This window comes from Antedon mediterranea, chromosome 9, assembly GCF_964355755.1.
Source record: "Antedon mediterranea chromosome 9, ecAntMedi1.1, whole genome shotgun sequence".
NCBI classification, from domain to species: Eukaryota; Metazoa; Echinodermata; class Crinoidea; order Comatulida; family Antedonidae; genus Antedon; species Antedon mediterranea.
Window position 1 is genome coordinate 178,331 of NC_092678.1, and position 14,819 is coordinate 193,149.

The following is a 14,819-nucleotide window of genomic DNA, read 5'->3' on the forward strand; positions in this document are numbered from 1 at the left end:
GGAGTGCGTACTAATATATTCATCTGTAATTGATGTAAACAGCCAAGGCCTATGTTTTAGTATGGCGTCGATCTGAAGAGTCCCAGGCGTGTCGATTCGTAACAAATAATATTTTTATTTTGACCCGAAAAAGACTCAAAAAATAATTTAAATGAAGTATCAGCCAGCAAGAGACACTTCAAGAAGAATTAAGGATAGTCCTGAAATGCATCAGCGCATGGGGAGAGACGATCGATATGAATCTAGAGGAGGTGGAAAACCTGGTCCTGGAGGAGGTCGTGGTGGCAGTTACAGGCGGGACTTCTACGATGGGGATAAGAGGCGTAGCAGAGACGATTTTGAAACTAGAGATAGAAACAATTTTGGAAACCGTGGTTCGGGGTATAAGTATGATAATAAGGATAATTACTATAAAAGTTTGAAAGTTACAAAGTTCCCAAGTCATGTTTCTGACGGTGCAATTAGGGATGCATTGTTTCATGAATTTAAGAAATTTGGTGATGTCAAAGTCAAAGTAACTCACGGAGGAGATGAGAGAATTGCATTTGTAAATTATGCTTTTGCAGAACATGCTAAAGAAGCAAAGCTAGCTAAGTCAGGGAGGCTAACACTTTTTGGAAAACCTCTTTATGTTGACCCTGTTTACAGACGTAGAAGCGTTTCCCCAGAAATGGGGTACGGTAGATCGTCTCCGGGCAGAAGTAGAGTTGGTGGTAGTTACCCCAGAGACCAAGGTCCAAGAGACCATGATTTTCAATCTTATGAAAGACGATTTTCTGGCGGGAGTGCTGATAGCTTTCGTGATAGAGAGCCTCTACTCCTACCGGAAGATGACCCAAAAGCAACTCGTACTTTATTTGTTGGTAATTTAGAGGGCGATATCCCTGAAAGTGAATTAAAGCATGTTTTTTCAAGATTTGGAATGGTTGAAGATATTGATGTGAAAAGGCCAGCGCGTGGCCAGGGAAATTCATATGCATTTGTTAGATTTTGTAATCTAGACCAAGCTCATAAAGCCAAAATTGCAATGCAAGGCAAGTACATTGGTAGGAACCAGGCCAAAATTGGCTACGGTAAGGCCCAGCCAACTACACGACTCTGGGTGGGAGGCCTAGGCCCTTGGACGTCTCTAGGTGTACTTGAACGTGAATTTGATCGTTTTGGAGCCATCAGAAAAATTGATTACCTTAAGGGAGAAAATTTTGCCTTTATTTTGTACGATTCTTTAGATGCTGCACAAGCAGCCGCTTCAAATATGCGTGGTTTTCCGCTTGGCGGACCTGATCATCGTTTACGCTTGGATTTTGCCGAATCTTCGCACGATCAACGTGGAAAGTTCCCTCAGTTCAGTGATCGAGCTGCTTCGCCGCGGCATAATCAGAGAGACGATTACGAGCCAGGATTTCGCTACAATAAGGATTTTGATGGCGGTAGACGTCAAAGCTATGGTGGTCGAAATGATGTCACTGAGGAGGGTGGGTATCGTAGGGGTAGTAACTGGCAAGAAAACCGCTACGGAAATAATTGGAATAGACAAGAAAGAGATTCTTACGATCCAAGAGATAATCGCAAACGGCCAATGTCGCCATCTAGTGATCAGTCTCGTGAACGTTCACCAGACAGAAAAAGTTATAAAAGAGTACGTAATCGCTCCGCTGATCTGAATGAAAGTACACCAGAAAAGCGCATGGATGATCAGTTTGATTCGACGGGAAGCGACCATTCCCCTGAACGCCAAAGGCGTCACGGTTCAAGGAGTAATGACGATGATAATGGTGCATTTCGTGGAAGAAAACGTGAACGTGAAAGTAAATCTGATAAATCTAGTAGAATGCGAGAAAGAATTGCCGCTGTTGACAGCGTGTTTGATCTGTCCAAATATTTTGGTGCTGCCTGGCATGGCTTTATTGTGTTGAAAAATAGTGCTTTTTGTACTCGCATGTATCTGTTAGATGGAGACATCTCAATTGTTGAGTCATTACTTGGTTCTGGTAAAAATGAGGATGAACAAATTTTAAAGATTACACAACGTTTGCGTCTTGACCAACCTAAACTGGAAGAGGTGACCAAGAGGATTACGTCCGCAGGAGCTGATGGTCACTGCTTGTTGTTGGCTCTGCCAGCCGACGATGCTCCGAAATTACCAAATGCAACACAATCGCGAACGCTTAGAAATTTGGTGACTTACTTGCAACAGAAAGAAGCAGCTGGTGTGATTAGTTTGCCTGTCGCAGGTCACAAAGACAAAGAAAGTGCTGGCATTTTACACGCATTCCCACCCTGCCAATACTCACAGAACCATCTTCTGCGTATTGCTCCAAATTTGGGTATTGAACCATCTAAAGAAGATCACTTAGTCATCATCATTGTGCGTGGTGTTGCTTAATCCAAAACATTAATGTTATTTTATTATTTGTGATTTATTACATTCACATGAAAAATATTGTTTTTTTAAATCTAATTTTATTTTGTGTTTATTTTCATTTTGTCGTATACAATTCAACAATATGTATTGAAAACACTTTATTTTTGTAATTATGAAATATGAAATTTGTGTCCAAATAATGTAATTGAGACAGCAGCAGCTAAACATTGATTATAAACATGAAACAATTACCAATTTATTTGGTTTTAATTTTGATATGTTTTTGATATATTGATTTTTAAGAGGTCTGTTGTAGTCCAATATCAGTATTATTTATTACTTCATCTCCTTTGGATTGTTTTTACTGATTTTAACTTATTTAGCAATGTGCTCCAGTATGTATTTGAGTCTTCAAGAATTATTTCCTGTTGTAAAAAAGACATTTTGGAACGTTTTTCGTTTTCATCTTTTGTTGTTTGAAAATGTCGCCTTTTTATACTACAAACCCATGATATTTGTGATTTGATCACTGCACAACGAGATGTTTGATAAATTGGACTGATTTTGGGAAAAAACGAGAACCTGTTGAGAATTTGATGTGCATCGAATTGTGAACGTCTTTGTAACACAAAAGCAAGATTTTTGTGCAACGTGCCTGAAATTGTATGATCAATGTTTTGATACAGCAAGATTTAGACAATGTGATTTGTTACGCCACTTTGAATTAGTGCTTGAACTACAACCCATGTGATGGCTATATATAATAAATGTGATATATAAACTCTTTATGTGAATTGGAGGCAGCATCAAGTGTGCAGTAAACAGTGCCTCAGTCTTAGTACGATACTTAAAATGTGAATTGGAGGCAGCGTCCAGTGTACATAAACAGTGTGTTTAGTACGATACTTAAAATGTGAATTGGAGGCAGCGTCCAGTGTACATAAACAGTGTGTTTAGTACGATACTTAAAATGTGAATTGGAGGCAGCGTCCAGTGTACATAAACAGTGTGTTTAGTACGATACTTAAAATGTGAATTGGAGGCAGCGTCCAGTGTACATAAACAGTGTGTTTAGTACGATACTTAAAATGTGAATTGGAGGCAGCGTCCAGTGTACATAAACAGTGTGTTTAGTACGATACTTAAAATGTGAATTGGAGGCAGCGTCCAGTGTACATAACCGTGCCTCTTAGTACGATACTTAAAAGGTGAGACATCTCAAGGAGAATTTGAAACCTCTCTTAAATTTGCTATATTTTTATCCTGTTCACCAGCAATATTCAAAATGAGTGCAATAAATTTGTATGTTATGGAATTCGCAACGTTTGTATATTTTGCGAGAATATCAAAATATTCATTTGGCAGTTTTTTTTACGTGCATCTCAAGTATTTATTATATTGATATTGCCAAATATTTTGTACAGCGTGTTCAACAGTTTGATCTCAATGGAGAAAACATGTGTATTTTGGAAAACCTTGGTGCTACTGACAAAAATAGCCTGTATTGTTTTATTTTTATAGTTTGTGTGCAATATATATTTTAATATTGATCAACTGATGTATAAATTGAGAAGCCAGAAAAAAGAATCTGCAAGGAATGTGCCTTATTTTACGATAATTAATGCCAAATATTTTTATAAAACCAAAAAATTGTGTGTGACGGTTGTATCACCTTGATTGTAACTGCAAGCAACCGAGTGTTTGTAGAACGTCATGTGCTCTGATGACAATACTGGTAGGTTGACGACGTCAATCCTGGTTTCTACTTGTACATTTGTTACTCTTTCTTCCTCACTAACTTGTTCTGTTTGTGCTTGAATTTCAGCAGGAATTGCATTGATCAAGAATAATTGGATAAAATCTGTGGATATTGAGCAACAAAATGGATTAAAACAGAATAACAGAACATTTAAATATTTTGGCTAACAATTACTTTGTGAACAATTGCAACAACAAACGGACAAGATTATTTAAAGTTGATTGACGATGAACATTAAATAAAATTGAATTGACTATGAAATCAGTTTGCAGAAGACTATGCTGAACTGTTCTCTAAAAGTACTATAGACAGTTTTGTATGAAGATTTTGAAACATTATAGCTAATATTGTAAGCCTGAATATGTATGATCATGTTAGTAATAATATTGTGCCATCATTTGTACAGTCTTCTTCATAAGTTAGTGCATATAGAAGCTTATTATGCACAAGTTGTTTTAAACTAGGCAATGGCATTAATAATTTCTTAAAGTGTCTTTATTGGACTAATATTTTACGTGCATGATGTAAATGTGCATTAATTAATGTCATAAACGGGTTAACATTTGGCCCAATAGCTCAGCTGCGTCGCAACTCAATAGTTCCAACGTTTTGTAACGGAATGATGTATTATATGTACCGTAAAAACTGTTGCTCATCCAGGTTCCAATAGGTAGTCTTCTTACGTAGCTAATCAATTTAAACCGCCATTTTATATAGATATTGTTGATGCAACATAGGTTTTTAACAATAAAAACTTCAGATTATGAATTTACAGTACGTGTTTTTATTTCCTACATATAAGCGAAAGTGCGAGAGGTTTGTTGACAGTAAAAAGTCTGCTTCAGCAATTGAAGAAATTTTGCGACCTGGACAAAATCGTAGCAATTCAAGAAATCATAACGACAAAGGTTAGTATGAAATGCACAACTGAAATTATGCAGCGAATTACAGTCGACTCCGCCTAAGTCGAATATAATGGGACTGGTATAAAAATGAACGAGTGTGCCTTATGGACTGAATGTTGCGACGCCAAAAAAATCAAATGTTTTAAAAAAGATAAAGTTACTGTGAAATGCACAACTGCCATTGCGCAGCGCAATTATTTAAATACACATGGAGTAATTTTGTCCTAAATTGATTTTGCGACTGCATACATTCAGAGTTTAAAGTAGCTTGAATAACGAGTTTGCCTTAGCGACTAAAGTAATGTTGCGACGTCGACAAAATCAAATGTTTTAAAAAAGATAAAGTTACTGTGAAATGTACAACTGCCATTGCGCAGCGGAATTACGTAAATACACATGGAGTAATTTTGTCCTAAATTGATTTAGCGACTGCATACATGCTGTGAAATAAGTTTGGATACAATGATGAATAACTTCAAGATTTTTTGTATTACCCACATTTTTAATGTAAACTTAAATATACAATATAAAACAATGTATTCGTGCCGTAAGAAATATTAAGCATTTAAATCAACAACACTAAAACTAAGTAATACTTTGAACAATTAATTTAAATTAAGTATGAATTATTTAATATGGTTAAGTAAAAAATTATGACTTTAAACAAGAGAAATTAATTATGTTTTTTAAATGCCAGAAAATATATACATATGAAAACATTTTTAGCAAGAATAAAAAAACATCAATTATTGTATAATTTCCTAAACACTCTTAATCCCACATTGTGAGGTTTTCTCTGTAAAAAAATATATAAATGGCAAATCTATTATAATAAAAATAAGTGAAACAAAAGGTATATACATTAATCGAACACAAAATCTGTGGATTTTGAACACGCCGATTTTGAATGCAAATCTGGCGTGAGCTATAATGAAACGGGAAACTGTTAGTTCAAATAACTGGAGATCATATGTTGTACTGTTGTATACAAAATACATTACTCTGTAGAATCTGGTACAACATCCCTGAAAAAATACTACATGAAAAAGTCATAAAATATACCTACACAATGTATCTATTACACTTTACATATTTCTATTTAGTTTAACACAAAATAAACCGTGTAGATTTATTAAAACTTTTTATTAGGTAATATCAACGATTTTAGATTATAAATGATATCAATCTATATATTAAAATTCATAATCTGGTTATTAAATTAATATATTGTATATATACAATTATGGTACATTTATACCAAAGGTCACTTTGCAATATTTAAGGTGATGTAAGGTCAACGACCCTTTACCTACATAGTTTGGACAAGAATCTGTACTTTACCTAGGCCCATTCCATTTGCTTCCATTTTTTGTTAACATAAAAAAATGTATTGAAAATTAATTTTACTGCCAAATTTTGTCATGATTTTATGATTTTGCATTTAAATATTAAGATTTGACAATAAAATGTTAGTATTCATAGTGAATTATTGATTTTTGTTATTAAAATAAGAATTAAATTTTATGATTATTGTTATTAATATATAAAACAAGTGTTCAATGTTATTATTATAAAACTGATTGAATTAGGCTATGTTTTATACAAGTCTACAACCCATTTTCTACATATATTTACACACACAGCCATTGCACTTCTTCATGGGATAGTTAGCTATCCAGCGAGAACATTTAAAATATAGAGTTGCATTTAAGTTTTAATACGGCCTTGTGGAAGAACACATTTTGTTGTGAAAGAGTCTCCGTTTTAAAATAAAGATTTTATTATTATTATTATTAATATATAGATACCCAGTTATTCTATCTTATTTGTGAACTTGAAAACCAGCTATGATCATTGACTATGATCGGGGGTTCTTTTTGGCCTGCTTGGAACAGGGGGAGGAGTTCTCTTTGGTGGGACTTCCGGTTCAGCCGTTCCCCCCACTGGAATTTGTACAGAAAGTAGTCCGTTCAATTCTTCACTCGATGGCACAGTTATCTGAATTTCACCAATATCCTTCAACGAGGTCTCGCTCCCGCTGTAAATGCCAGAATCAACAGGACGTGACGGAACAGGGTTTTCGTGCGTCGTTGGTAATGTTTCTCTAGTAATGACAGGCATTTCACCTGACCTTCTCGACAAATTAGATGAGCTAGTTTTCCGTGGTAGAGGGGGTGGTGCTTCATTTACCTACATTAAACAAAACATTCCATACAATGGTTGTCATTATAAACATTCCATACAATGGTTGTCATTATAAACATTCCATACAATGGTTGTCATTATAAACTATCATTATTATAAAGTTAATTCAAAAGAAACATTTATGAGTACAGCAGTAAAATATAACTGCATAAGTAATCTTGCATATAATGAGCAATATGATACCAAAGCAAAGAATAAAGCATTTATAGCAAAAGAACATCCCATAATAGTCTCTAGTGATGGTAAGTGTATAAGAACCTTCATTCACAATGTTAAATGTGTTGTAAGTATTTGAAGTCCCTAACCAACCAGTATATACTGCTTAACAATGTTAAATATGTTGTATAAGTCACTAACCAACATTAAGTGTGATAATTGCTTCAAGCAATGTAAAGCATGATGTGATCACATTAAATAATGTAATCTGGAATGTGTACATTACCACTAGTGTTGTTACAGTACCATTGTGTTCTGACAGCATCCATCCAATATTAAACATACTTGATTACAATCTGTGCAATTAGTAGCCTTATACATGATTTAATAAACAAGCAACATACAAAATAGCATAAAAGGAAACAAGTAATTCACTACCGTACATTATAAAAATAAACTACATTTTTTCCCCACCAACACCTTTAGTGTACGGTATGTGAACAGGGGTGCCATGGTATAACAGGGGTGCCATGGTATAACAGGGGTGCCATGGTAACAAACACCCTTCTAATGTGCGGTAAACATTAGACCCATTTATTAATACATATATATATAAACATGCTGCTAAGTCTGATAGAGTACAAAGCACAAGAAATAGCAATAATGTAGCAGTTAAAGCACTTAATGATCATGCATACATTTCACACAATGTCAAAATACATATCTTGTGTCAGCAGTAATTAAAGAATTAAGAGGACTGTTCCTTTTATTTCCTCCACAAACAAGGTAGGATACATCATGTGGCAGCATAAGATAAGTGACAGATAATGAGTGCAGTAAGAGAACCAACATTCCACACAAGTTTGTACAAACATACTATATGACAACATTGAATATTAGTAAGCAGGATGCGTCAAGCTTGAATGAGCTCCTGAGTGAGTGTGACATGCAGGTCTATGGTACGCAAGAACTCACCTTGCGAGGGGGGACGGCCGGTGGATCCGTTTCAGGAATAGGTGAGTCAGAACGAGACCCTGATGAAGTACTTCCTGCAATAATAAAAACAACCTTTTTAGTTCAATAAAATATATGGTATATGACTTTGTATGCAAAATATCACATTGCAAAAATTAATTATTTTTATTGGCCAGACGGCAATAAAGCTCTATGTGTATATAGCAATAATATCAAACATTAATAAAGCGCTCTTTACCAGAGTCTCACAGCACAACATGAAAAGAATATTGATAAAAAGTTTGTGGTACACCACGTATATGAGTCTCACAGCACAACATGAAAGGAATATTGATATAAAGTTTGTGGTACACCACGTATATGAGTCTCACAGCACAACATGAAAAGAATATTGATAAAAAGTTTGTGGTACACCACGTATATGAGTCTCACAGCACAACATGAAAAGAATATTGATATCAAGTTTGTGGTACACCACGTATATTAGTCCTGAAAAGAACTGTTGAGTTACTCGACGTTTCGATCAATATGCTTTGATCATCATTGATCAAAGCAAACTATTGAAATAGGTGAGTTTTCAGGTGAGATTTGTATTGAAAGGAAATGGAGTGTAACAGATGTATACAGAATGAAACGCACTAACCTGTACCAGAATTTGGTCTTGACCCACCCCTTTTGGGCAAGGGTGGCGGAATGCTAGGAAAGGTGTCACCGTCTGAGCTAGATCTGTTGGACACGTTGGAGATGATGCTTGACCGGTAGAACGTACTGTTATTGATGTCCAAGCTGCTTGAACTACCAGAATCCCTAGTGTGCGGAATACTGCTTGAACTAGTACTAGAACTATCAGAGGTTCCTATTCCACTCAGAGCTACAAAAACCAACAATTAAAAGGTCAATATGTTTAGATTTATCAGTTTAATCCTAAAGCTTTCAGTATTTTATTTTTTTATTTTTATTAAATGTTTATTTAAAGAGGGTGACCCTGAATATGCTGATAATCTAGGGCTCTCATATAAACATATAAAACAAACAAATATGAAAATAATAATGTCATCATACCATCTTGGCTTATCATCAAGCCGGGGTCACTGTTCTTGCGAGGGCTCACTGGTCCTCTCTTGTATGACTTTGGTATAAGTCTTGTCTACAGAACAACAATATTAATAATAATAAATAAAGCAACAATTAACTGTCAGATACCTTCATAAAATTACCAAATTACATCCACTGTTTGTAAACTGAATTCAAAGGAAAAACAAGAGAGAATACAATAGTGTTTTTATAAAGAACAATGTTGAAAATGAGATCTATATAAAAGAGACTTTGTTCAATTTTGAACCCATAAGGTATGTTAAAACTAATCTACAATACAGTGCAATCCTAGATATCTATACACAATACAACATATAATACTAGTTATAAATAATGTATTAATACATAACAGATTTAGTACTGATTCAGAATATAATTCATTATTTTATGATTTTAAATAAATATACTTATTCAAATTTTATAAAGTGAGTGAGTGTAGAGATTGTTAGACGACAACCACTTACATTTGGTTCTCTCATCGGAATGACAGGTGTACTGGTTCTACGAGCCATGTTGCGTAGCTGTTCAGTGTGAATGGTCATTGAATGATAGCAGACGACAAAAATGGTAGCAGACGACAAAATGGTGAAGTGAATGGGAAGAAAATACAGATTAGTTAAAAAGCACTGTTAGATGCCTAACAACCCTAAGTAGTTGTACTTAGAAGCAAAGTACCAATTTTAGTGCAATAACTATCACATAAATAGATCAACAAACATTATGATTTGAGGGTGATATCTAGCATTGTTTTATCTATTAAGAATGTAGTACAGTAAGTACTAAATGTGACACCGGTATTTAGAAGTAATATCAGTTGAGGAGAGGGAAAGAAAGAAACATAATGGCAGAATAATAACATACAATAGACGTACGGATACATACGGCATTAAGGGCTATTAATGGTATATTCCAAGCATGCAATTATATTTAGAGCAAAAGCAGTTTATTTTACCTTTTTTAGTACAAAAACAAATTACATTCCACTAAACAATGCAAATTGGTATTTCATGCATTTAAAAATTGTAATTCAAATAATTTTGATTATAAAACAATATTATAACTTATTGGCGAATTGCTTACAATTAGTTGATTAGTTCAGTGGTGGTGCCACTGGGGGAGGGGGGGCCAAGTTGAGACAGGGGAGAGCTAAGGCAGGGCTAAGGTCCTGTAGATTTTTTTAGGTCATAGACCAGTATGTTTGCACCCCTGACCCTTGATTAGTTCAGTGGTGGTGCCACTGGGGGAGGGGGGGGGGGCGCCAACCAACCAATGGATGCTAGGTTCACATGCATGACCCTTCGACCCACTGTTGGTCAAATCCTGGCTCCATCCCTGAACCACCTTGACGGCCCAACCAATGGATGCTAGGTTTACATGCATGACCCTTCGACCCACCGTTTGTCAAATCCTGGCTCCATCCCTTGACCCCCTTGATGGCCCCAGCCAATGGATGCTAGGTTCACGTGCATGACCCTTCGGCCCACCGTCGGTCAAATCCTGGCACCACCACTGGATTAGATCTGTTAATAAATTATTTATTCTAATTTTGAGTTTAAAATATTAATAATCTTTACTATATGGTGTTTTGATGTGTCTTATAAATGTGTCTTCTTTAATAATAAAAATGTAAAATAAAAGAAACTACCATGGAAACGGTAATAAGCATTAATTGAGAATTAAAATAAAGAATAATTTTATAGATAGAAGGTAGATTTAGGGCGTTTTGAAAACTGAAAGACAAAAAAAAAACAACTGTGTTCAGTCTATTTGTACAAACGATTCCTAGATCAGAGACAATAATTGTTGTAAATTTTATTGCCAAAAGCTAAAACAAGCAACATACCAAATAACAAAAACTTTTCTTTATTGCGCAATGAATAAATGGATACCAGGATCAATATGGGTTAGGGATTGAAACTATAGCTGTAGAAGAGCATAGTTTCTGATAGGTGTGAAAATCAAGGTGAGAAAAAAAAAAAAAAAAAAACATTTCTTTAATAATAATTTGATAGTGTAAAATAAAAAAAAGTGCCGCCATTGAACTGGTAATAAGCATTATAATAAAGAATAATTTTATAGATAGAAGGTAGATTTTGAAAACTGAAAGACAAAGAAAAACTTGTGTTCAATCAGATTCCTAGACTCGGAGACAATAATTGTTGTAGATTTTATTGCACAATGAATAGATGGATCAATATGTCACAACAACACTGAGACACAGAAGAGCTTCCGCGGACAGTAGCAACTATTTACAAGATTTTGTTGATATAAAGTTTGCAGTACATATATATATATATACATATATATACAGTACATATATATGGTACATATATATATATATATATATTTCTTTCATTCCTGTCCACCCAGGCAGCACTTGCCAGCTTTATACTATGACGTTATCCAAATTCCTTCACTTGCACTGATGAAGGGCTAGTGTTGCCCGAAAGCTCTGCTAACTTTTCTGGCTGTTTACTTTATCGTTTTGATTTAGCTTTTCGCTTTTTATTTTTGTATCTCCATTGAGATCCAGCCACTGATACCCACAGCATTGTCATTTTTTTCAGTAATTTGCCTTTGGATTTATATATATACATATATATGCAGTACATATATATATACAGTACATATATATGGTTCTAAATAGAACTGTTTCTCTTTTTGCAAGCTAATCTAATACAGTTTTTTATCTCAGCATAATGAAGAAAATGATTTTGAACTTTGAAAGAAAAATGGATGTTTGAAGACATTTTCTATTCTAGCCACTTTGTTGTTTAAAGCTCTGTCTACACTATCAAGTTTTTAAAAAGATGTGCTCAAATATGCTAGTGGTATACCCAAATATGGTAGTGATATGACATCATCACTTTGTTTTAAAGAGTATTCAAAGAAATGAAATTGAGATGGAAAAAAAAACTAAAAATAGAATAATTTTTGCTACATGAGAAATTAATTTGATTCAAGTAATGAAAGACTGCACACTGTACCGCACACTGTACTGCATAACTCAAAAAAATTGTAAAGAGAATGTTTAACAAGTACCGTAGTTCTATTCTTCCTCGTCAGAGTCATGGACAGCCCATCAAATATTTCCTGATATACAAGTAGTTTTCAATTTATTTTTCAAGAAAAAGATTAAACTTCATCACTGGACAATAATTTCATTTTTTAAAACATAATTGGTATCAACAATTTCATTGAAAAAATTAAATTCTCATCCACAATAAATAATTAAGCCTTTAACTAAAAGACTGTGTTTTTTTGGTGTTTAATTGTTTTCCTAAATTTGTCAATTTTTTCTAAAGCAGAAGATTAGAAACTTATAGAAACAACCATAGCAACAATATCCACAGCAACGATTGTAAAAGCACTTAGAGACTACAAAAAGAGAAGTGTTGTCAGTTACAAATTAATTACATACACCAAAGAATAGCAGTTATCATGCAATAGATATTAAACACATTGAAGCAGGATGGGTAAACATTCAATAACAATAAAGGATTATTAAAGGACAACAACAACAACTTAAGTAAAGACTTACCGCTTGAGTTTCAGGAGTATGGAACACACTTTTGGATTTATTACTACGATCTTCATTTTTTATACTAAATTTAACAGATAAATTAATGTTATCATGTATAATAATGTTATCAGGTTTAGTAATTTATCTATTAATTTTATCAGTAAGATTCAATTTGTATTCTGTTTTGGTTGTATTAAATTGTATGCTCAATACATGTTTATCCTTTTAGAAGATAAAGTACCCAATACTCACCCTAGTCTGTTCAATGATTCTTTCCTCTCTGGTAGTGGACCTGGTGATGAAGTATCCTATGAAGTAAAAAAAACAATTAACATTATTTTATTCCTACTTATCCCATGGAGCTGGTGATGAAGTATCCTATGAAGTAAAAAAAACAATTAACATTATTTTATTCCTACTAATCCCATGGAGCTGGTGATGAAGTATCATATGAAGTAAAAAAACAATTAATATTATTTTATTCCTACTAATCCCATGGAGCTGGTGATGAAGTAAAAAAACAATTGAATTAACATATTTAACAACAATTAACATTATTTTATTCCTACTAATCCCATGGAGCTGGTGATGAAGTATCATATGAAGTAAAAAAAAAACAATTGAATTAACATATTTAACAACAATTAACATTATTTTATTCCTACTAATCCCATGGAGCTGGTGATGAAGTATCATATGAAGTAAAAAAACAATTGAATTAACATATTTAACAACAATTAACATTATTTTATTCCTACTAATCCCATGGAGCTGGTGATGAAGTATCCTATAAAGTAAAAAACAATTATATTAACATATTTAACAACTTTATTGTTAACAACAATTTTATTCATTCTGAATTCTTAGTTCAAATCTTGTCAGATGGCAGGATTGTGTGAAATTTATGAGACAAAACACTGTGATGTGCCCATATATGGACATGATGATGTCATATCACTACCATATGTGGGCATATCACTACCATAATTGGGCACATCACACATATGCATCTTGTGTGTGTCCAGTGTGAATAGATTATCATCTGTGTATCAGTAAATTGTGCCTAAATAACAAATTAAAAAAATAATTCTTACATGTTGAATTGAGCGTTTAAGTTCAAGTAATTGCCTTTTGAATTCATCATGTAGAGGGCGCAACGTATCGTCTATCAAACGACTATGAACGATAATACACTCGCTCAGTATTCTGAACTGAAATAAAAAAACGTTATTGAAATTATTAGATTTTTTATGTCGAGTTATCTTTGGATGGTTCAAATTGCCAAGATACAGTAGAAGAATATCAAGGCCTAACCCAAGATACAGTAATAACATATCAAGGCTAGGCTACATACTGCTAGGTTGTTTGTGTATTCAACAGCCTAACCCAACATACAGTAGTAACATATCAAGGCTAGGCTACATACTTCTAGGTTGTTTGTGTATTCAACAGCCTAACCCAACATACAGTAGTAACATATCAAGGCTAGGCTACATACTTCTAGGTTGTTTGTGTATTCAACAGCCTAACCCAACATACAGTAGTAACATATCAAGGCTAGGCTACATACTGCTAGGTTGTTTGTGTATTCAACAGCCTAACCCAACATACAGTAGTAACATATCAAGTCTAATAAACTTTGACCTCACCTGATCTTCAATCAAGTTTTTCAACTCTTGTATAATATCATCATCATCTGGATTTTCTTCTGCATAGCTCTCTGTTAGGAAAATCTAAATAAAATCATAAAATAAATGTAATAATATTCCTTCATTGTATTGTATTTAAAGCAAGCACATCAGCAGTACATTCTGTAACAAGGCCATATACATGGCT

General features: G+C 34.0%; 2 protein-coding genes across 6 annotated transcripts in view; one reads left to right on the forward strand and one right to left on the reverse strand.

Moving 5' to 3' along the window:
* Positions 1-33: 33 nt before the first annotated feature.
* LOC140058926 (RNA-binding protein 15-like) lies at positions 34-4,892 on the forward strand. 2 transcript variants are annotated; one of them, XM_072104718.1, is made up of 2 exons: positions 34-3,573; positions 4,191-4,892. In XM_072104718.1, exon 1 carries the CDS (start codon positions 152-154, stop codon positions 2,384-2,386), a length of 2,235 nt encoding a protein of 744 aa, XP_071960819.1. In that variant the 5' UTR covers positions 34-151; the 3' UTR covers positions 2,387-3,573; positions 4,191-4,892. The 2 variants fall into 2 exon arrangements, with proteins under 2 accessions (XP_071960819.1, XP_071960820.1); XM_072104719.1 differs by having other exon boundaries at positions 4,194-4,892.
* A 52-nt stretch (positions 4,893-4,944) lies between these two features.
* Positions 4,945-14,819, reverse strand: part of LOC140058925 (dedicator of cytokinesis protein 3-like) — a 43,587-nt gene continuing 33,712 nt past the window's right edge. For 3 of the 4 annotated variants that reach the window (XM_072104716.1, XM_072104715.1, XM_072104714.1), the window contains 9 exons: positions 14,633-14,716; positions 14,078-14,194; positions 13,236-13,291; positions 13,002-13,065; positions 9,925-9,981; positions 9,428-9,512; positions 9,009-9,236; positions 8,366-8,439; positions 4,945-7,219 (listed from right to left, as the gene is read on the reverse strand). In XM_072104716.1, the coding sequence (XP_071960817.1) occupies positions 6,881-7,219; positions 8,366-8,439; positions 9,009-9,236; positions 9,428-9,512; positions 9,925-9,981; positions 13,002-13,065; positions 13,236-13,291; positions 14,078-14,194; positions 14,633-14,716 (1,104 nt within the window). In that variant the 3' untranslated portion in view covers positions 4,945-6,880. The remainder of the gene's footprint in view (positions 7,220-8,365; positions 8,440-9,008; positions 9,237-9,427; positions 9,513-9,924; positions 9,982-13,001; positions 13,066-13,235; positions 13,292-14,077; positions 14,195-14,632; positions 14,717-14,819) is intronic. The other variant, XM_072104717.1, reaches the window with a different exon arrangement.

Bases quoted from the DNA above. Each gene is read 5' to 3' on its own strand.
- LOC140058926 (XM_072104718.1), top strand. From the start codon at position 152: ATGAAGTATCAGCCAGCAAGAGACACTTCAAGAAGAATTAAGGATAGT.